At 30.7% G+C, this 22,051-nt stretch overlaps 3 protein-coding genes across 5 annotated transcripts; all 3 read right to left on the bottom strand.

The window, feature by feature from the left end:
* Positions 1–2: 2 nt before the first annotated feature.
* Positions 3–7,350, bottom strand: LOC114166796 (BUD13 homolog). Of its 3 annotated transcripts, none has more exons than XM_028051633.1 (9): positions 7,072–7,350; positions 4,771–4,998; positions 3,748–4,654; positions 2,685–2,752; positions 2,523–2,584; positions 1,978–2,081; positions 745–817; positions 478–658; positions 3–383 (listed from the first exon to the last, which is right to left on the bottom strand). In XM_028051633.1, the coding sequence occupies exons 2-9, from the start codon at positions 4,955–4,957 to the stop codon at positions 298–300; spliced, it is 1,668 nt and encodes a 555-aa protein (XP_027907434.1). In that variant the 5' UTR covers positions 4,958–4,998; positions 7,072–7,350; the 3' UTR covers positions 3–297. The 3 variants fall into 3 exon arrangements, with proteins under 3 accessions (XP_027907434.1, XP_027907433.1, XP_027907435.1); XM_028051632.1 differs by having other exon boundaries at positions 7,080–7,350; XM_028051634.1 differs by lacking the exon at positions 7,072–7,350 and adding an exon at positions 5,526–6,296.
* Positions 7,351–11,383: 4,033 nt separating this feature from the next.
* LOC114166245 (rop guanine nucleotide exchange factor 3-like) lies at positions 11,384–14,761 on the bottom strand. Its single transcript, XM_028050954.1, has 8 exons — positions 14,443–14,761; positions 13,641–14,006; positions 13,282–13,398; positions 13,053–13,207; positions 12,892–12,966; positions 12,498–12,794; positions 11,847–12,191; positions 11,384–11,671 (listed from the first exon to the last, which is right to left on the bottom strand). Exons 2-8 carry the CDS (start codon positions 13,969–13,971, stop codon positions 11,549–11,551), a joined length of 1,443 nt encoding a protein of 480 aa, XP_027906755.1. The 5' UTR covers positions 13,972–14,006; positions 14,443–14,761; the 3' UTR covers positions 11,384–11,548.
* A 2,415-nt stretch (positions 14,762–17,176) lies between these two features.
* On the bottom strand, positions 17,177–18,527 carry LOC114165578 (elicitor-responsive protein 3-like). The gene is made up of 5 exons (XM_028050165.1): positions 18,461–18,527; positions 18,297–18,362; positions 18,014–18,152; positions 17,432–17,570; positions 17,177–17,335 (listed from the first exon to the last, which is right to left on the bottom strand). Exons 1-5 carry the CDS (start codon positions 18,525–18,527, stop codon positions 17,177–17,179), a joined length of 570 nt encoding a protein of 189 aa, XP_027905966.1.
* Between the last annotated feature and the right edge of the window lie 3,524 nt (positions 18,528–22,051).

Genomic DNA, 22,051 nt, shown 5'->3' with positions numbered 1-22,051 from the left:
GGTTAGACTCAAATTTGGATTATCATAAAAATCAATTTTAGTTTTAATTAACAACACTGATCCCCGAAAGTTCGAAAGAAACTCGAGAAAGACAGTCATCTTCAAACTACAGTAGTGAAAAATGATCTAAATTACATGGAACAACAATGTGATAACCTCTCAAAAACTCGAAAATATCACAATGCTGATCAAACCAAATGGAGATTTTCTAAGACAGATACATCTTTTCAATAATTTTCCTATGGACATGTCAGCATCACATTCCTTAATACTCTTGTGTAATTGTACTGCCACTTTTCACATATCAGAGACGGACCAAAGATAAGCTTCTCTATCTCTAGCTTGTCTCTCATTTGTTCTCTTAAACATATCCTTCTCGAACCCTGAAAATGATATAAGTCAATCATTTAAGGCTATTTACATCAGAAAAGGGAAGGAAAAATCAAACTACAAAAAGTACAGGGAATATGAACCAACCATTACTGCGATCAACACCATCCCAATGTCGTCCGGGTCTTATTCCATACCGATTTGGTGCGGCGTCTAAACCTCTTTTTAACCAGCTGTGATTTGGAATATCCTGTGGGACTACAAAGCCTAATTCTTTCATCTTCTCATTCTCCCCCAAGTTTGGAAGAACAGGCTCTGGATATTTTTTCTGCAAATGGCAATTGGCACAAAAACATGTAAGTACTGATGAAACTCCATCTCACGCACCAAGCAACATGAAATGTTTTGCATTACCTTTACTAGATGTGCCATGGGATCACCCCACCTTAATCTCTCCTTAAACATTTTGTCTAGTTCAGGATCATCTCTGTAAGAAACAAATGCAAATACAACATAAGAGACACGGAGACAATAAGGAAAAAGGAACCTTAATCGATGACATCAGCTCACACAGTTAAACATCAGCATTGCATCTCAATGACAGTCCAGAACTTGCTCTCGATGGGATTTTAACTAACAAATAATTTATAAATAAATTTCCAAGCTGGTACATGGTAAACTAAGTAATTATAAACAACACTGATTACCCCCTAAAAAAATGAAACTATGTTGAACATGTGTAAAAAGGACCATCTCATGATAATCCAGAAATGATGCAGGAATTACTTCCAAATATATACAATGATGGACATTAATTTCTATTTAACTCAGTCTAAATACATGAATGTGGACCAAAAGTAAAACTTTTATCTTCTGGATCCTAAAGTAAAATATGTATTGAAGAAGATGGATAATGACAAAGCTATTGGGCTCGATATTATAATCACTGAGGTGTTAAAGAGTCTAGGAGAGAGAGACACGAGTTGGCTCACAAAATTCTTTAACAAGATTACCAGGTTTAAGAAAATTTGAAACGAGTAGAGAAGTATTAAAATCCCTATTTATTACAAAGGAGATATATAACTTGCACAGATAAGGGGATTAATCTCATTGGGTATTAACACAAGCTAGGAGAAGTTTATTCGAGCCAACAATTGCTTGTTATGTTGCATTCATTTTAATAGCTGAATCAAGAATAATTTGATTCAAAATATGAAAGTTTTACTTGACGTGTCAAATTATTTATTCCATTATCCATATCAGCCTTAATCTAAGACTTATCAGATCTTAACATCCTTTTAGAAAGAAGAGCTTCAATAATTCACAGATAGTTTTCATGGAGAATCCAAGCATATCAATATTAAACATGTACTTGTTACGTGGGATGAGTGTGTTAGTGCTTCATGAGTTTGGAATTTTAGTTTTGCAAATATATTCATGTTTCATGAATTTTTTATGCATATTTATGTGTAATGTACACCTTATATCATTATAATTTTAAGAATAATTGTCACCAACTCAATGTATCCCTTTTATACATGGTATTTTTTATACCCCATATTATGTTTGTGCATCATAGGTTGCTATGATAAAAAATATAGAACAATCTAGAAATCATGTTTCTAAGTACTTTATATATATACATACCTGGTCCGTGCAAAAGGCTTCTCCTTTTCAAGTTCTAGTTCCTTCAGCCTAGCCTCAGCTTCACGCTTTTGAGCTAAGCCTTTGCCCCATTCTATTTCTATCTCCTGAAAATCACAAAGATACCTAAAAATTCAGCTTAGCAGTTTTTATCGGAAACATGAATAACATAACTGTTCTGACATACAGTTGAGATTTTAGAGAACTTAGTGAGTCTCTTGCCGATCACTTCTGTATACATTGTATTCATATATAAAAGGTAGCATACAAAAAAAAAAGAAAAAAGAGAAAAAGAGATAGGGGTCCGCCTATAACCCTTCAACATAATACATCAAAAAATAGCTTTGTAAAAAGCTGAACAGATAAGAGAGATTATTTTAACACATTTTAGAAGTAACATTCATCTTCAATCATAGGGACCAAATGACAACAAATATGACATGGTTTCTTGTCCTTTTGATGTAATTGTAATAGTAGTAGATATAATATCCTTATAAATCTAGAAACAATACAACAATGCTACAAAAATAACGCAGAGTACCAAATACCTTGGGTTTTTCTTCTACTTTCTGTTTTGATTTTAAGTATTCCTCCTTTGAAATGCGTACTCCTGCAAAATTCAGCATGATTCAAAATTTCTTTGCACACAAAGACAACAAATCAAATACATTGAACAGAAACATCAACAAACAACTGACTAAAATTCTGACCTCTTATTTTATCACGATATACAGGTTCAGCACCCCGTCCACTTATGGAAGGGTCCATCTGGTTAAATCTGCGCAAAACATAGTTATCAATGCCATGAAGCAATGTGAAGCAACTGACACCAAAACTTGCATAGAAAGACAGGGAATGACGAGCATTTATACTTGTATAAATGAAAGAAGGGTTTCAATTTCAAGAAAGGGGAATTGCAAGATTAACCCCGTCCCTCCTCTCCAAAACAAACCTTATACAATGAAAAAAAAAGGTGACAAATGGGATTTTTTTTTACTGCTTTTATGAATGACATCTGCAACTTTTGTGAGTTTAAATGTTTTTTGGTATGAGGAAACATGACATAATCAGGAAAAAATTATGGCCCAGAAATGCCACTCAGCCACAATAGATAATAACTATAGCATAACAGAAAGCATTTTTAGTCAGAATAAGGTTTACCAGGCATGTTAGTGACATAATAATAGTCCTGGGCTTCTTTGTAATATAGCTTAAGATTTTGGAAGAATTGGTCTTAGAAATGAAATATTTTATTAGTGACCTATATCTTGATAACTGAATTTTAATATTGATTGTTAAAAAGGCAAAAAATACATTAACACATACTAAAATTAATAGTAACAAACAGCTAACAGAAAAAGGAAACGAGCATTTCACTTAAATTTTGTAAATAAATAGGATAACAAAAAGATCACATGCTTGCTGCATTTAGTTTTAAGTGTTTAACTAAACCCTAAAACTAACAGACTAGAAAAAATTGATTGTGTATGCTGTTTCATGAGACTGATAACTTCTCCCAAGTCACATCAGAAAAACTCCTATTCAAGTGTAGCTATAGTCAATAAGAAATAAACAGCCCGTGTTTCTGATCATGGTGGTAACACTTTTGCGAAAGCCAAGTAGAACTATCTCAGTATTCCATACTTCCATAACCACACAAAAAACAAGCTTAGTACTACAACACCATGGCATTAAGCAAGGATAATAACAAATATCTATCAAGTAAACATTAACATGTGATTGGAAAACATTATAAAACAACTGAACAATTACCTCAACATATCATCCCTCTTCTTTTTCTCGATCTCGTCACTGATATCCTTACCAGAAATTAGACCTGTTTTACTAGCTGGATTTGATGATTCCTGAGTATTTCTCCTTGGTGGAGCTAGTTCAAGATCCAAAGATGGATGTGAACCAACTTTAACTGAAATACTAGATGAACCCTGTCTTCCAACATTCTTCTGAATTTTCCTTGGGGGTGAAAGGTCTGACACTTCAGATCCATGTAAAGCATCTTGAGAAGGAGAATCATGACGACTGCGTCGAGGAGGAGATAGATCTTGAGGTGAATGGCGCTGAGAATCAGAAAAACCAGGTCTTGCAACATTCTTCTTGATTTTCCTTGGAGGTGAAAGGTCGAGTGCCACAGATCCACGCAAAACATCTTGAGAGGGAGAATCATGACGACTTCGTCTAGGTGGAGAGATATCTTGCAAATCATAACTCTCAAAACCACGATGGCCTCGTCGAGGTGGAGAGAAATCTTCAGTTGAACGTCCACGAGAAATATCAGGCAGACTAGTTCTTGCAGCATTCTTCAGAATTTTCCTCGGAGGCGAAAGGTCCGATGCCACAGATCCATGCAAAGCATCTTGAGGGGGAGAATCATGACCTCGTCGAGGGGGAGAGATGTCTTGCAAACTAGAAGTCCTATAATCAGGTGATGGGGTGTCATTGCGTTTTGACCATTGACCAGGTGATAAATCAACACCTTTTCTTTTACGGGGAGGAGACATGTCATTGTTTGAGTCAAGTGAATTTTCAGGTTTAGAGGAAAGCGAAACCCAACCACTTCCATCTTCAGATATAGCATTATATGGACGTCTGGCCCTCAGCTGCTCAAGCCTCTTCATACGCTTCACATCAATGTCTTCATCAACTAGTGGTTTCTCTTCGTCTACATAAACCAATAAAATATGGCTATATGAGATAATAGTATACACAAAAATTACTAATGGTAAATTCATGGTAAATTCTCTTATATGAGTGAACAGTTATGTTTGTATTACACACCAGATGAGTTATCATTGTTTTCTTCTGCAAGTTCAACGGGTTTCTGCCACATGGGATCTTCATCCACGACTAATAAGCCAGTGGTTTGTGGTTGACTTCTCTTCTTCTGCTTCTTCTTTTTCTTCTTCTCTACTTCTGTGTTACTTTCATACCTTTTCAAATAATCCTTCAATGAATTGGACCCCATTTTTAAGACAACAATGTCCACAGTTCAGCCTCTATAGTTACCTACCATAATGTAATGTTCTATTAGATGATGCTTCAAATACTTTCAGTATGAAATAGCAAAACTCAAACTCTAATATATATATATATATATATATATATATATATATATATATATATATATATATATATAACATCCAATCAACTCATGAATGACTTCAAGCTAAGATTTAAAAACCACTTTCTACAATCGGAAGAGTATAAACATCACATTGTCACAACAAAGCAAGGTGTGAGATATCCACTTAAAGCTAATAAAGATAACATCAAGACAAAACTGAAGGTCTGGTTATTTGAAAATACGATGCAGGACTGAATAAGAGCTAGGATTCAATAGGCTAAGCTAAAGAGTCTAGTTGGTCAGTGAAATGCAGAAGTTGGTGAATTAAAGGCATGAATGAGAAATAGAGAATATTTATTAGAATCTTATGAATCATGGTTCAATCCTGCAACTTGGCTACCTAAATAATCATATTGTTGGAATACAGTGCAGAGGAACCAAACTTTGTGCAACAAACCTAATTCCTTACTCGAAATTGCAGTTCCCCTTCTTCCCAGTGCAGCAACCACACCCTCGCCAGTCCACGACCCAAATCGCAAATGCAGTTACCCTTCTTCCCGGTGCACGAACAAAACCCTAGCCAATGCACGAGCCAAATCGCAAATCCAGTGCACAAACCCTAAATCCAATTCCTTTGGAGAAAATGAATTCCCCTTCTCCCCAACACTACTCTTTGGAATAACTTCTTACGAAATCCCACCTTCCCGCTCTCTGTTTTGTAGTCTAAAAAGAAACCCCCAAAGCCCTCCAAAATTCAAGCAACACAGATAATAAGAGAATCTTTCGGTTTTCCCTCCGCGTAAAAACGCCTCAGCGTGCATCCACCATTGCTTTCTCTCTCTAAGTGGCGTCGATTTTCTCTCTCTCTATATATATAATCGCGAACGTGGACCGGGGAGAGAAATAGGAGTGAAACGAAGAAGTCGATGATGATTTAAGATGATGATGATGATACTGTTGCTGTTCTTGTTGTCCGAATCGGTGTGTGGGTCGCACGCGATTGTGCGATTTCGGGTCAAACCCTAACAATTTTTTATTTTTTTTATAAAAAAAAGTGTGTTGGGTGTAGGGATGTCAAAACGGGCCAGCCCGGCCCGTATTGACCCGGCCCGATTTTGGCCTGATTTATACGGGCCGGGCTGGGCTGGCCCGCAATGGTGAAACGGGCTACACTTTTGAATCCGGCCCGAAGACTGGCGGGCTGGCGGGCTGGCCTGCGGGCTTTTTCCATATGTTACTTTTTTAGTCCAAAATCAGATTTCAACAAAATTATCACAACAAAAACAACCCTGCAATATATAATATAACTGATCACAAAACAAACAACCCTACAATATATATAAATGTACCATTAGTGACTATAATAGTCTTGGTCTACATTAATACAATAGTCCATCAAAGTTCAAACAAATTGAAAAGATTAAAAACACATATAAATGACATTTTGCTCTCTGCAAGTCATCAAGGCACTGCTGCAGCATCAATAACAAGTCTGAATTAGAGTACTTTAGACATGGAGCATAACCAAAGTGCAAGCAAGTACATAAAAAAAAACAGAAGCATTAATCCCAGCTTAAGTTAATGCCAAACATCAAATATACTGCAGTGTCTACATCAAATATACTGCAGTGTATAAGCAAATTTCAGTTTAAGTTAATGCCAAACAACTCAATCCCAACTTTGCAAACACGACACATACAACTTTGCAACTTGGTACTTTCTATCATATAATTCAATCATTAATAAAGAAATTGGGAAATTGAAATCATATATTGAACATCACCACCACACCAAACCGGCAGCAACTTCAAAATTGAAATTGGGGGAAAATTTAACCAACAACAGCACAACAATTATGATTCACAGAATGGGTCCAATCCAAACAAGGGCAAATCGCAGCAACAACAACCACACATACACCATAACCTCCAATTACAGGAAACCAATTTTAGGGTTACGAAAATCATAAATTTAGGTTACAAATTGAAAGAAAATGGAACCAGAATGCAAATTACAAACAAACTTGTGTTCGTGGTGGTCGTGGCGGTCGGAATCGCCCGTCAATCGCAGTCCGATGGTGGTGCTGCGTTCTCTCGTTGCTGCCCCTGCCAGCGACGTGGTGGATGTCACGGTGGAGGAGAAAGGAGACGCCGTGAATGGCCTGCACTCTGCCTTCGTGTTTCTTGGCCAGCGACGTGGGTGTGTGTGTTTTTTTTTCTTTTTGGGTTAGGTTTTGTAGTTTACAGAGTGAGAGAAGGGTGTGTCGAGTGTGCGCCAAAAACAAGGTTTGTAGGGTCGTGTTCCCTGCGGTGACTCTTTTACGGAAGGTATCCCTTCAGATTGGCCCTTGCTTTTTCTCAAAACTACAACACAACCCTTTTGCTGCTTTCTTTGGATTTAAGTTTAAAAACTAATAATCTACTTATTTACTCTTTAAATTCTAAAGTGGTAGTACGTTTGGAAAATTTAATGAGGTAATTTCTAAGAAAGTAAAATTATAAATAAATTATAAAATGTGGTCAATCAAATTGTAGTTGACATAAAATATTAAACTTAGTATTTATCGTTGTTTCATAATATAATGAGATCTGTTGTTTATTTATGGATTAAATATGTTTTTGGTACCTCAAGTTTCAGTAAATTTTGAAATTAGTCCTTTATTAAAATTTTATACCAATTTAGTCATTCATTTATCAAAATACGTGAATTTAGTTCTTTGAACCAAATTTTGTTAAATTTATTTGTCGTTTCAAGCACATTTCATGATTGTATTTAAGTTAACATTGAAGCAAAAATGTGTCAAACAGTGTAAATAATTTAAATATTATCATGAAATGCGCTTGAAACGTCAACAAAATTTGGTTAAAAGGATTAAATTCATGCATTTTGAAAGATGAAGGACTAAATTGGTCAAAAGTTTTGATGAGGGACTAATTCCAAATTTAGCTAAAACTTGAGGGACCAAAAACATATTTAACCCTTTATTTATCTATATTAACCATCATTTAAAATGTAATAGTGTGTACTTCTTTACATAATAGGATGGGTACATGTTATTTTAGATAAGGGTTTGTTTTTGGTCCCTTAAGTTTTAGTGAAATTTGGAATTAGTCATTCTTCAAAATTTTTGACCAATTTAGTTTTTCATCTTTTAAAATGCGTGAATTTAATCCTTTTAACAAATTTTGGTTAAGTTTATTTGACGTTTCAAGCGCATTTCATGATAATATTTGAATTATTTACACCGTACATATTTTTGCTTCAATATTAATTCAAATATTATCCTAAAATACATTTAAAATGTCAAATAAACTTAACAAAAATTGGTAAGAATAACTAAATTCACGTATTTCTAAAAATGAATGACTAAATTGATATAAAGTTTCAAAGATAGACTAATTCCAAAATTCATTAAAACTTGAGGGACAAAAACATATTTAACCATTTAGATAATAAATATCATTTCAGACTTATGTAAGAGCGTGATTAAGATAATTATGGTTAATATTTAGGTTAAGACAACCAAAATAGTTTTAGAATTAATTTAATTTATTTTATTTGACAAATGTCTATTTAAGTAAAAATCATAAAACATGTATAAAAGAGTACATTATTTACGAGATTAAATTATTCAGTCATTTATTATTATTTTTATTTATTATATTTAGAAAACTATTTACTTAAACATTCGAATGTTTTTATAAGTAACTATCTCACAACTAAATCGAAGAAGAATGGATTATTTTATTTAGGTACAGCTTGGAGTTAAATCAACTACTTTTTCCTTTATGTAATTCTTATTTAGTTTCATAAAATAGTAATTTAGTTTCATAAAATAATAATATGGTTTAAAATGGCTCCCGTTAACCATTGCATCGAGGAGTAGAATCGGTTTCAAAACAAGTTAAAATTTTAAGGTGGAACTACATGATTTTGCTATTATAAATTTTAGGATTAAATATATTTTTAAATTAAGTTTGAACGTGAAATTAAAATCTATTTTTATGTAAAATTTTCATTATTTTGATCCTAACTTTAAAAAAAAAAATAGATATAATTTTTTTTAATAATTTTTTTTCTTCAAACTTGTAAAAGTATCAGCAGACAAAGTGCTACCAAACAAATGATTTTTTTCAAAAAAAAAAACTCACACTTAAACCTTTTTACTTTTCTTGAAAATATTTGAAAAGATAAAAAAACATTTTTTTCCAAGAAAAAGATTACATGTTTTTGTTCTACTTCATCTTAATCATTGAGTTCTCTAAAACTTTGATGTTTTGGTGCTAACTACTTTTACAACAAATATTTATTATATTTATTTTTTCCAAAAACTCTAAATATTATTTTCCTTATCCAAGCAATTACTTTAACTATTCTTATGACAATAGTATTTTTTAAACTTTATAAACTTTTAACAAATAATAAAAAAACTCTATAATCCAAAATATTTAAAATAAACAAGTATAAAATATGAGTTTAGGTCTCAAAGTCAAAACACTACAAAAGACAATTTTTCAAAGCTTAAATATTGAACAATGATATAGATAGGTAATTTCTATTATATGTGTTTCATAATGATAAGTGTTTATATATAATTATCTTCAAAAAAACAATTGTTACAAGATGTTATGATAGAGTATCATCTACTTCTCGATGAGGATATAAAATGTTACCGATATATATTGAAGGACATTAAATATATTTTATCAATTTATTTCCTTGTTTAGATATTTTTAACTTTATAAGTGAATTGATGAATAATATATATATATATATATATATATATATATATATATATATATATATATATATATATATATATATATAACACTACATTTGTCGAATTACATTTTCTCCTAATTTATCTTATTTTTCTGTTATCATTTGTCGAACTACATTTTATTCTAGACCGTGAGATAATATAATAAATATAAATTTTAATACATTTATTTTTATTTCATATTTTCCATAATATGAAATCACTTAACCACACACATACATATTTGAAGTTAAATTTAATAAATATACATCTCAACATACGTCATATGCATTCTCATTTAAAAAACAAATATGAGAAAATATATTTTGAACCACTTTTATTCAATATACATGAATATTTAACTACACATCAATGATTCAAAACAATTTGTCACATTTAACATCTTTCAAAAAGACTCATATTAAGTATAATACACTAAAGAGTTAATTTGATCCATTAGAATTACTATCGATGAAAATCAACCACAAAATCTCATGTTAAGGTGATTGCTTGCATCTATTATAATAAGTGTTGATATAAGAATTTTCTTTACTTTCTCACCATCTTATGTCTTATCTGTTAGAGATCTTACATCGACGAAAAATAAGGTCAGTTTACATTATAAGAGTGAGGGGAAATTTTTATCTTACAAATAATTTTTATGAAAACAAATTATACTTAAATTCATTTGGATTAAATATGTTTTTGGTCGCTACAGTTTCAGTAAATTTTGAAATTAGTCCCTCTTTGAAACTTTATACCAATTTAGTGATTCGTCATAATGAAACATAAATGCCTCCTTACAATCTTCTAATAAATATAAAAAGAAAAACTATCACTTTCATATTTTAAAAAAATGCAAAAAAGTTTGAGCGAAACAAATGTCTGGGTGAAGTTTATAATATAAATAGATGGTAAGTTAAGATATTATGATGTCTTGATTTTATATAAGAAAATAGTTATTATCTATCTCTCTATGTATAAATAAGTGTCAACTCATCATAGTGCAGGAAAGACAGTTCATTGGTAAAGCAGAGAGAAGAGTATAAGGTTTATAAAATACATAACATGTTCTTTTGAATAATTTATTGTCCTATGATTTCTGTCTTCACCTTTTATTTTCATGCAGGCCAAAACGAATGTTCTCAAACACAACTGTAACAAGAATGTTGACTTTCTTTAATAGTGGAGGAGCACTTCCATGGAAGTAGTGGAAGCTCATAAATTTGGCCATGTTATTTAGTGTTATACAGTGAGGTGTTTGGAGAAGACTAGTTTCAAAAATTTCTGCTGATTTTATGAATCTGAAAATTGACAAGTTATAATTATTTATCTTAAACAAAAACTTACTTTCAATCACATCCATTCAACACTACATACAATAGATTATTGACATAATTTAATTTTCACTTCTATCTAAAACACAATTATTTAATATTATTGCGTACAACATGCCTTTAGTTTCTCCACACTTCTGACAAAGCATTTGCCAGATTTAAAACCAGGCAATTACACTGATATGAAAATGTTTTTCTTTTATTTATGGAACAGAAGATTATATAAATCATGCTTGATCCTTCAGCTGAATGTGAAAACTCTTGCTGCAGCACAGTTAACTAGTAACAACTAACTTCTATCATCACTTCTCCTAAGGCCATATAGCATACAAAAAATTGCTGAATGGAAAGAACACCATTGTTAAGGGGCTTCAGTGTGCAACCCAGTTATGGTTTCTATACATTTTGGTTCCTCGTTGATTTATCTGCATGAAGAACATCTTCAATCCATGCTACAATGTTGAATGCTAATCCTTCTAACACTCTTGAGTAGCTCTCTAATATTGCTTTTCCTACATCCTGCAAAAGATAATATTCATTCTCAGTGCATGAGTTCACAATCTAAAACCCTACAAAATCGATTTATAAGATGAGATTTACACCCAATTATGTCAATGTGGAGTTTTCAACACTTTCTGATAACTTTCAACATTATTGTTGCATGAGATATGAATCTGCACAATGCTAAGCTTACCCTGTTATATTGAATCTTGCATGTGTCCAAGGATGTTTGAGAGAGCTCAGGATATCTTTGCTTCAAGCAGAACAACAAGGTTTCAGCTCTCTCAGCTAAGGTGTAGTTTTTGTCACTTCGGTCAGTGTCAGCCATGAGATCCTTAACTTTGTTCCATGATGTTTTTGAATGGCTCAGACAAGCTTTTCTCCTCCAAGTGAACATTGAAGACTCAACCTTGTCTGCCAGCTCAAGTGCTTCATGTTCAGAACTTATTTTGAGACAATCAAGAAGATAATCTGGTGAGAACTTGTCTGCAGAATACATATAGCGGTAAATTGTGTCCCCCAGACTTGTTCTTCCACTCTAATGTTAGACAAAGGAACAATATACAAAATTTTAGAAAACTGAAAACACTCTTGGTTTCACTTTCATGTCAAACACTTTTCCTCTTCCTTATCTTTCTTAATTCTTTTTGAATTTGACAGGTAGATTGGTTCTTTCGGTTAAGAAATTAACTTTAAACCTAACTCAGCCTTATAAAACCGGCTTGTAAGATGAGCTTTGCATCCACTTATATACTATAAACTTGTCTTATCTTTAGTCGGTGTGAGATCTCCAACACTTTCAACATTACATCTCTGGCAACAATAACTGGATATGAGGACTTACCTTGGGAAGATTTGCCATATATGTTTCTGGGATGTCCATCTCTGCAAGAACACTGCTATTTATGGCCATAGCTGCTTTATGAATCTGATTAGCACAGTCTCTTTTCTCGTTCAAGTGTTTTGTAGACTTATCAGAGAGGCCTCCAGGGTGAACACAAGGAACTGGAAGCCACCATTTCTCATCTTTTCTCTGAACAATCCTTCGAAATGAGCCTGCACGTGACCGTGTTGAGTTACCTGATAAGCTCCCTTGGTCTGCATACCAAAATTCAGTATCATGGAAACTGTCCAATATTTCCTGATAAAAAAAAACATGAAACAACATATGTAAGGCACAAAATCTTTGGATGAAAACAGAGTTGTCACAAACAAGAAGCAATTGAAGTTTGCCTTACTATAAGCATTGTGTCAAGCTTTTGAAGAGCTGGGAGGTTGATATAAATATCTGACCTTGGTCTACTTGTCATCATCTGATATGCAATTAATACAACATCAGATAACATATGAGACATTATGAGAGGAAGATCAAAAGGGGTTAAGTTACGCAATAGTTCACCTCCACAATTGTACCATCTTCTAAATATTGTGCAGTTGGGGCAAATTCTACTATGTAATCACACACAGATAAGAGACAATTCATTTCTCTTTTCCACATGGCCTTCTTCTCAGGCTTAAGAGGCTCCAACTTTAAATTTTGCCCAAAAACAGTTGCTGCAAATTCCCAATTCAAGTAAATTACACCACAGTGACATCATTGGACTAAATACTATTGAAAAAGATATTACCATAGAGGTTGGTGATTGAATTTGATATTGTAACTGCAGTGCTAACACCTTTCCCACCACCAGACATGTCTTCCCCCAATAGAAGCTTTGAAAATCTTTCCCTCATCATATCAAGCTCTATAAACACCCAAAAAATTGAGTGAGTTTCAAGATAATTCCACATTGTCACAGAAGAAAAACAAGAAAAACTCAGAGTCCAGATCTTCTGTCTTCTACTGTGCTTCATGATAGACTATGTTGGTATTTTAAGAATAGTTTTAAAATATTTAAAAACATTAAAATCAGTATTCATCAATGTATTTGAAGACATAACAGAGGGATAACACAGAAAACCCCAGAAGCTGAGGGTGCAAATCAACCTGACTCCAAGAGATCAAGGTCCTCAGATTTATCATCCATTGAGTGCCGGTGCTGCTGCTTCATTCCTAACCTTGAAAGAACAGCTTGGCTTGCTCCATGTTTCACAGGTGTCCATAGAGAAGGTGAGTGTTCACTTGCAAAGCTATTGTCATCAATAGGCTCAGAGAAGTTAGAAACCTCAGAGTTAGTCCTGCAATACGCAAAGGATTCGCCACTGAATGTGGAGTATCCAACAGTTTCAGTGATTGAGTGGTCATTTTGGTCCACAGAAGAATGTGAAGGTTGGTACCCCACATCAGAGTTTTCATCAAAGTTGGATGAATTGTCCATCTGAACTAACAACCAACGGTCAATCTCCTAAAAACCTGCACATATAATCATGGAAGTTGAGTCACAAATTGGGTTTTTGGGCTATAAATGTGAGTACTTAGTGGTACACAAGTACTCCATGATCACCTTTGAGCATTGTCACGTACAATGATTTCAAATTAGGATGTTGTTACATTGCTGAAATTGAAACTAGGGAAACGGGAAAAAGAAGGAAAACAACAAAGACAGATCAAAAGAAAAAGGCTGAAAACTTGAATGTTCTTGTCCTCCCTCAACAAAAAAGCAAAAGCTTCCAAAGGGTGTTGCTGCTATGGAGACCCGAAATAATTCACTGAAAAGGGTTGCTAACAAAGCACCCTTTATCCTCATTGTGAAAAAAAAAATGAAGTTTTCAAACACCAAAACAAACGGTTGTGAAAAAAAATAAAAAAAACGAAAAAGCAACGGTCCCAGCATTGTTTTCTATGTTACCTTTTTAATATGGCTTGGTTTGAATTTGAACAGTGGCTTGCTAAATTAACATCATTTGAAACAGTTCCCTCCTTAGCGTTCATATGCCTGTAGCTTCTTAAGACTATTCAGCCAAAGAAGAAGAAAAGAATGCAAAGAAAGGAAGAGAAAAAGAGAACAAAGTTTTCTTTGCAGAAAATCGCAGAAGGGAGTTATGAAAACTCAGTTGCAGAAATGGCTAAAACTTGGTGTTGGTTGGAGAAGAATACAATTATACATGCAAGGTGTGTGTGTCATAGATAGAAAAAGGAGTTAGAAAATTGAAGTCTTTAGATTGGAGTGGTTGTGTTGTACTATCTCTATGCATGATTGTGAGTACAAAACTGACACACTTAAATGATAAACTATACGAATAATGTAATTTTCTATATAACTTTTGACCGATGACAGATAATGCGAAATTCATATAAATTACTCCAACACACAAGTAATTTTGTGATGACAATATTTACCTCGTTTGATGTAAAATAACATGATGTTACTAAATATTTAGGATGATGATTTTGTTCGTCATATATGAAATCTACCAGAAGATGGTTTTCTTTGATATAATAATATGATGTTTGAACAAGAATTTATGGTTCACGGAAACAGCTCTGATCATTTATGGTCAATATTGATAAGGTTGCATGTGAAGTTGTGAACCATATGAAAAAAGAGAAAAGATGCTGAAGTTACACATGAATCAATGATTCCCTTTGATATTAACAATTTTAATATCTTTGGTTTTCACAAGTAGTTATATTTTATACATGTTGTGGTCAACTACTAAGGACATGAGGACAATACCTTCATCACATTCCTCATCTTTCTTAAAATACAAAGTATTATCTCCATCACGAGATCACATCCATTTTGGTAATCTAATTGTTGTATTGTATTATCTGAGGATTTGTAATTTTGTCCAAAAAAAATTGTATTAAAAAATATGTAATGAAAGAGATTATTTTTCTAAAACTTTTTCCTTTGTTGGTGGAAAATTGAATAGAAGTGATTAAAGAGTAGCTGGACTAGTTGAATGAGGTTAGTTAGAAAGGGAACATGTGAACAATAAATTAGTTAGTTTTATTGATAAGTCTTAATTTGTTAGTTTGGGGGAAAGACGTGCAGAGTGTATCTGATGGTATAATCTGGCAATGCTCTTCATTTGGTCATGCTTGCTTCATCAAGATCAAAGGGAATGTATGGTTCCTCTTTCCTTCCTAAAAAATCTAAAAAATTATAAGGATAATGATATTTTAACCCACATTTTTTTACCTATTTTTAACTCACTATTTCAATCACCATTAGATCATCTATTTTGATTTTGTTTTTTAATGATTTGATGTGATGATCTAATGGTAATTGAAGTAATAGGTTAAAAATGGATAAAAAAATTAGGTTAAAGTATCATTATCCAAATTATAATTAGAATAGCTATCTTTCTAAAAACTTATACATGTTATTTTCTTTTGTACCTTATTAAATGTGTACTTCATTTACATTTTTATTGGAATTGAGTATGACATATATTCATATCTGCTTATTTAGTTACTTAAATGTTTATTAAATGATTTTTTTTGGTACTATTAAAAATTTAATGTTAAAACTATTTTTCATAATAAAGTATAAATAAATTAATAATATTTTAATAATGAAATAAATATTTGGGTACTCATCTACTCACCCATATACATATTTAAAAAGTCATACAATGTAAAAGTTATCTATTTCATATTTAGTTAATTTGAGTATTCTCCCGTACTAAGACAAATATAAATATTTTGGATTAACATCAAAACCGAAATGTAAGTATTCTTCATCAATATTATCATAAATTTAGTTTATTTGTCATATATATTTAAGGGTTAAATATGTTTTTGGTCTCTCAAATTTCAGTAAAATTTGAAATTAGTTCATCTTCAAAATTTTGGATCAATTTAGTTTTCATCTTTAAAAATGCATGAATTTAGTCCTTTTAACCAAATTTTGTTAAGTTTATCTGACGTTTCAAGCGCATTTCATGATAGTATTTGTGTTGTTTACACGGTTTGACACATTTTTGCTTCAGTGTTAACTCAAATATTATCATAAAATGCATTTAAAATGTCAAATAAACCTAACAAAATTTAGTAAGAAGGACTAAACTCATATATTTCTAAAAATGAATGACTAAATTGGTATAAGATTTTGAAGAATGACTAATTCTAAAACTTACTAAAATTTAAGGGACCAAAAATATATTTAACCCTATATTTAATTATAAGTTCAAAAGTTATTCCTTTAGACCGACCAATAAGACTTTAAGATTATATATATATATATATATATATATATATATATATATATATATATATATATATATATATAATTTGTATATGAATTAAAGTTTATCAGTTAACCCAACAAAATTTGCTACTTTTAGTTCTTTAAAGTTTTAAAATTAAAAAAAAAAGATCCATATCACTACTTAATAGTGTGAGACGATAAAAAAATAATTTATTATATGAATAATTGCTCTAAAGTAGCGTATAATAATATAAGAAAAAGTTAATAGGAATTATTTAAAAATAACAACTTTATGGAAAAGTAAAAGTGTAGATAATGTATGTAAATTATAAGAGTGGTGGAAGAAAAGGGGAAATAATTTAAATAAAAACAAAAAATAACAGTAAAGATGATTTTGACTTTTAATTTTTATAATTAATTATCCATCTCAATGATAATCCTGATGACTTTTGGAAGTTTTGTGCTGATAGAAAAACAAGATTTTCCACAGTGATATTCTCCAAATCCATCCAAAAATTGAATTGGGTGATTCCTTCTTCTCATAACCCTTGAATTCATCTGGTTTCTCCATCAAGTACTCTTCATTCTGTTAACAAATTCACACTAACTAATTAGCATTTATTAGTTAATAATTGATTAATTAATTAATTAATTTGCAGGTGCTAGAAAAGATGAACCCTACATTATCAGCAATGAATTTAAATCCAATTTTTATTTGTCCTTTGTAAGTGTGATCTTGAAGAACCACATTATATGGAGCTGGTTGTATTTCTATGTATCCCTGATCACTTCCTTCCAATATTATTCCACCTATGAAAATTCTGCTTTATCACAAAAATATGTTAATTGTGCAAAAAATATATAAATAAACTAAACCTTTCCAAGAATAATCCTATCTTCACAAGATTGTTTCTTAAGCAAAAATGGAAAATGATATTTTAATCCACATTTTTTGATCCATTTTTAACCTATTACTTCAATCATCATTAGATCATCTTTTTTATTCTTTTTAGTGATGTAATGTGATGATCTAATGATGATTGAAGTGGTGGGTTAAAAGTGAGTCAAAAAAAGTGAGTTAAAGTATTATTGTCCAGCAAAAATACTTTTACAGATTAAATATATTTTTTATTCTCAAATTATTATAAAAAATGAAGATGGTATTTTGTCTTTAAATTAAATTATAAAATAGTTTATGTTTACATTTTATAAAAGTTATGTATTTTTTTCAACAATTGGTGTGTAAAAATAAATAAGAGATTACTTGGCTTCACCAACAAATCCACCATTTCTGAAGAGTTCTGTGTCCATGATTCTACATTTAAGATACGTTGAATTCTTGCAATCAGACTCCGACAAATCAAATATGAATTTCTCATTCCACCGAGGTTTCTCATGTTTTCCTGCATCACATACAATTATGTCAAAACAAGTAACATAAAAACAACGATGTTGCACTTTCATAAAAACGAGTTAAACCTAAATTTTATTACTTAAATATATTTTGGATAACGTAAGAAATTTGTGTATTGATACGATAATTTAACCTGATGAAACTTTTGTTATTCGAGTCTGAGTGCCACACTCAATAATCACATAGTAAGAAGGTGTTCCTGCAGTATTTTGTTCAAAGAGAAATGAACAATTTTCTGATAAAAAAATTAGTTTTGGATAAATTGAAATTGGGATGCAATAAACGAAATTAATATACCAACAAAATTTGTGTGTATAATTCCTTTTGCATTGACAACAAGTACTTCAAGAATTCCTCTCTTCATTCTGTGATTTTCTTCTAATAAGAAGTTCATATCTGTGTTTTTTATGGCTCTAAAACATGAAATTCTTAGAAATTATAAATTTAAGACAACATGTGTGAAGAGAGAGGTAACAGTTTCATTGCTTCACTAACGTACCAATTAATTAGTTGAGGTTACCATCTCTTCATGTTATTAATGGTGTATTAATCCTTTTCAGTTTTATTCACTAATATTATTCATTTCAATGTAATTTTACCAAATTACCTTTTTATATATATTTTGTTTAGGAGATGAATGACAATTTTAATATATTTTATTTTATATCTTAAATCTTAAGATATTTTTTAAGGATAGGGTAGTGATGTAGTTTTAAAACGGAGAATTCTTCAAATGTATTTAGGGTTAAATATGTTTTTGGTCCCTCATCAAAATTTTTGACCAATTTAGTCATTCATCTTTCAAACTGCGTGAATTTAGTCCTTTTAACCAAATTTTGTTAAGTTTATCTGACATTTCAAGCGCATTTCATGATAGTATTTAAGTTAACATTGAAGCAAAAATGTGTCAAACAGTATAAATAATTTAAATACTATCATGAAATGCGCTTGAAATGTCAGATAAACTTAACAAAATTTGGTTAAAAGGACTAAATTCACGCATTTTGGAAGATGAAGGACTAAATTGGTTAAAAGTTTTGATGAGGGACTAAACCCAAATTTCGCTCAAACTTGAAGGACCAAAAACATATTTAACCCAATGTATTTATTAATTTTGACGATTTTATATAAAAAGTAAAAAATGGTGATTTTAAAATAAATTTTCATTCCACCTTTAAATTGATTTTAAATACTCTAAGTGAATTTTAAGTTCAATTAAATTTTATAAAAGTTTATTCATGAAGTTTTTCACTCGTTATAGATTTGTCTCATATATGATCGATATTATATTTTCAACACATCTTTCTAACATTAATATATATATATATATATATATATATATATATATATATATATATATATATATATATATCATAAAACTAAATATTAATATATATGTCAATAATGATTTGATAGTATATGATATGATATTATCTAACAAAGAACAAATATTAATAAAATAAACTTCATATAATTTTGATATTATTGTAATAAATAAACTTTAAATTTCACTAAAATTTTAACCTATAATGAGATTTGTTTTAAATTACATCTTATAAATTCATCTTATTTATTGTTAGTATCAGATTTCCAATAAAAACTAAATGTATTCCCACTTTTAAATTTTTTGTATCTCCAAAAACTGAACAACAAAAAAAAAGTCATTTTTTCAATTTATTATAAAGCAATAAATCTTATGTAAGAAAACAGAAGAAGATCTGTAAACAAAATATTAATAAATAAATAAATCAGTGATTATAGTAGAGAGAATACGTACTACTTTGGGAATAAAATATTCCTCTTCTTTTATCAATTAAAATACCAATTAAAGAAAAGCAAGTACAAATGAATAAAGCAACATTAAAACACTATAAAAACAGAAATTAGAAAAGGAAAAAAATAATTAGAAATAGTAAATGATGGTACCATTTATGTGAGACACATACATCATGGTTGTGTTATTTGCTTGACCACTTTGCGTGTGTGATAGGGACGAGAAAGTTGTTGATAAAGAACCCTAAAAATTTGTCCCACCCAATTAGTCTACCCATCTTTTCGTGCAAGTAATAACATGTAAGAAAATTGCATTTATTTTTACGCCATCTTAATTGTTACTAGTACTTCTTGCATTTATTTTACACTATTATTATACTCAAATAAATTAAAAAGAAAATGGTCTTCTTACATAGTCTATTTTAATTAATACATTAAAGAAGTTCTAAGAAAATAAATCGCGACTCACTTTTGCAACCCTAATTAAACTCTACTAAATAGCGTTTTCTAGTGTACCAATAAAGTCTTCTAAATTTATCATGATAATACCATTTAGTGATAAAAATGTTATATCCAACCACAAGTATTAAAACTAATTTCTAGCAAGAAAAAATATTAAATAATATTATTGCATGCAAAATCTATTATTCCATAATGGAGGTGAAGTAATCAAATCACAATTAAATTAAATTGTTATATAAGGTAAGTGTTCAATCGAATATTAACTCCTCTCATATTAACAATGGATGGTAATTATATGAAGGACAAGTCAAGGTAATTTTAGAAAGAATTATAAGGGTGATTAGTGATCATATTTGTAATAATATATAAAGAGATATATTTTTTTTGTGTTCACATTTCATATTTTCACTTTTATCTTTAATTATTATTTTAAAAATTAATTATTTTATAAATAATTTATCTGTAACCGTTATTCTAAAAAAATATTCTTAACCGTTATTTGAAAAAATCTAATAATTATTTTAAAAATTAATTATATTTTTTATTAATCTTTAACTCAAATCTATATAAAAATAAATAAAAATTAAAAAATACGAACACACGCCGACCTATGTTTTTGCTACTATGCATTATAATAGTAGTGTGTATTGAGTGGAGAGACTATTAGGAGTTTAATCAGTAAAAGGAAATGGGCCTAATGGGTCCAATAGTAAGACATTCAGTTTGAATTGAAAAGGGAAGTATATAAGAAAGAGGTTACTACTTCCTGCACCCCTGCAATTACTAATTGTTTATCGAAATTGCATCATAAAAATCTTGATTCAAAATGCATTTCAAATATTCTGAAAATTATATTCCATAAATCTCTTTCTGAAAATCTTATTTTTGTAAAGCTTGGTCCAGAAAATAAAACACTATTTTCAAATTGGGGTTGCACGAAGAAATTGTGGGGGGTGCAGGAGGAAATTGTGGGGGTGCAGAAAATAAAATCCAAAGAAAGAACATGCACTCTTTGGTGTTGTTTTGGAGGGTTTCTTCTGGTAAGTGAAAGTTTTTGGTGTTGAACTGAAATGAATGAAAAATATATTTGAAAGTTGTAAAGTTGAGTACGCAGTAGACATGTCAGTTAAGCTTTTTCAGTGGTTGCATACTTTTATGGTGTAAAAAGGAGAGTAGAAACATCATTTGATATTGCAGTGAAAACGAAGAGATTAATTATGTTTGCAAACAGTACTTTTTCAAAGAGGACATGTGTGACCAACCTTTTGCTGATTCATCTCATTGTGATAATGTGTTTTTTTGACACTACAACAAGTGGTTCTGATGTTTTCGTACCACTTTATTAATCCAATTTTAACTAAGTAATATCTTATTATCAGTATTAGTTTTACAAGGATTTCTTAATTCAAATACAGCACCTATATTTCTGTTTTTAGAGTTTTATTTCACACATTGATTCCATATAAAAAGAAATTATTCTATCAATTAGAAGTCACCATGTAAATATAGTTTTAAAATAATTAGCTGTAAAAATAAATAATTTTAGGTTTACTTATGTCATAATGAAATACCGTTCGTGTTCAAATCATCTATTGATATTTAGAGTCACACACGATATATACTTTGACATAAGAAAATATATTATAAGTCTCT

Source organism: Vigna unguiculata, chromosome 10 (genome assembly GCF_004118075.2).
Source record: "Vigna unguiculata cultivar IT97K-499-35 chromosome 10, ASM411807v1, whole genome shotgun sequence".
NCBI classification, from domain to species: Eukaryota; Viridiplantae; Streptophyta; class Magnoliopsida; order Fabales; family Fabaceae; genus Vigna; species Vigna unguiculata.
The sequence above is the reverse complement of the archived record's forward strand: the minus strand, read 5'-3'. Positions and strand labels throughout refer to the sequence as shown.

Excerpts from the sequence above, each read along its gene's own strand:
- LOC114166796 (XM_028051633.1), bottom strand. The coding sequence starts at position 4,957 with ATGGGGTCCAATTCATTGAAGGATTATTTGAAAAGGTATGAAAGTAAC. Across the intron at positions 4,655-4,770 it reads AAACAATGATAACTCATCTG|ACGAAGAGAAACCACTAGTT; the intron begins GTGTGTAATACA and ends TGGTTTATGTAG. Across the intron at positions 2,753-3,747 it reads AAGAGGGATGATATGTTGAG|ATTTAACCAGATGGACCCTT; the intron begins GTAATTGTTCAG and ends TGTTTTGCGCAG.
- LOC114166245 (XM_028050954.1), bottom strand. The coding sequence starts at position 13,971 with ATGGACAATTCATCCAACTTTGATGAAAACTCTGATGTGGGGTACCAA. Across the intron at positions 12,795-12,891 it reads AGCTTGACACAATGCTTATA|GAAATATTGGACAGTTTCCA; the intron begins GTAAGGCAAACT and ends TTTTTTTATCAG. Across the intron at positions 12,192-12,497 it reads ATATGGCAAATCTTCCCAAG|AGTGGAAGAACAAGTCTGGG; the intron begins GTAAGTCCTCAT and ends GTCTAACATTAG.
- LOC114165578 (XM_028050165.1), bottom strand. The coding sequence starts at position 18,527 with ATGAAGAGAGGAATTCTTGAAGTACTTGTTGTCAATGCAAAAGGAATT. Across the intron at positions 18,153-18,296 it reads AATAACAAAAGTTTCATCAG|GAAAACATGAGAAACCTCGG; the intron begins GTTAAATTATCG and ends TATGTGATGCAG. Across the intron at positions 17,571-18,013 it reads GGATTTGTTGGTGAAGCCAA|AATTTTCATAGGTGGAATAA; the intron begins GTAATCTCTTAT and ends GTGATAAAGCAG.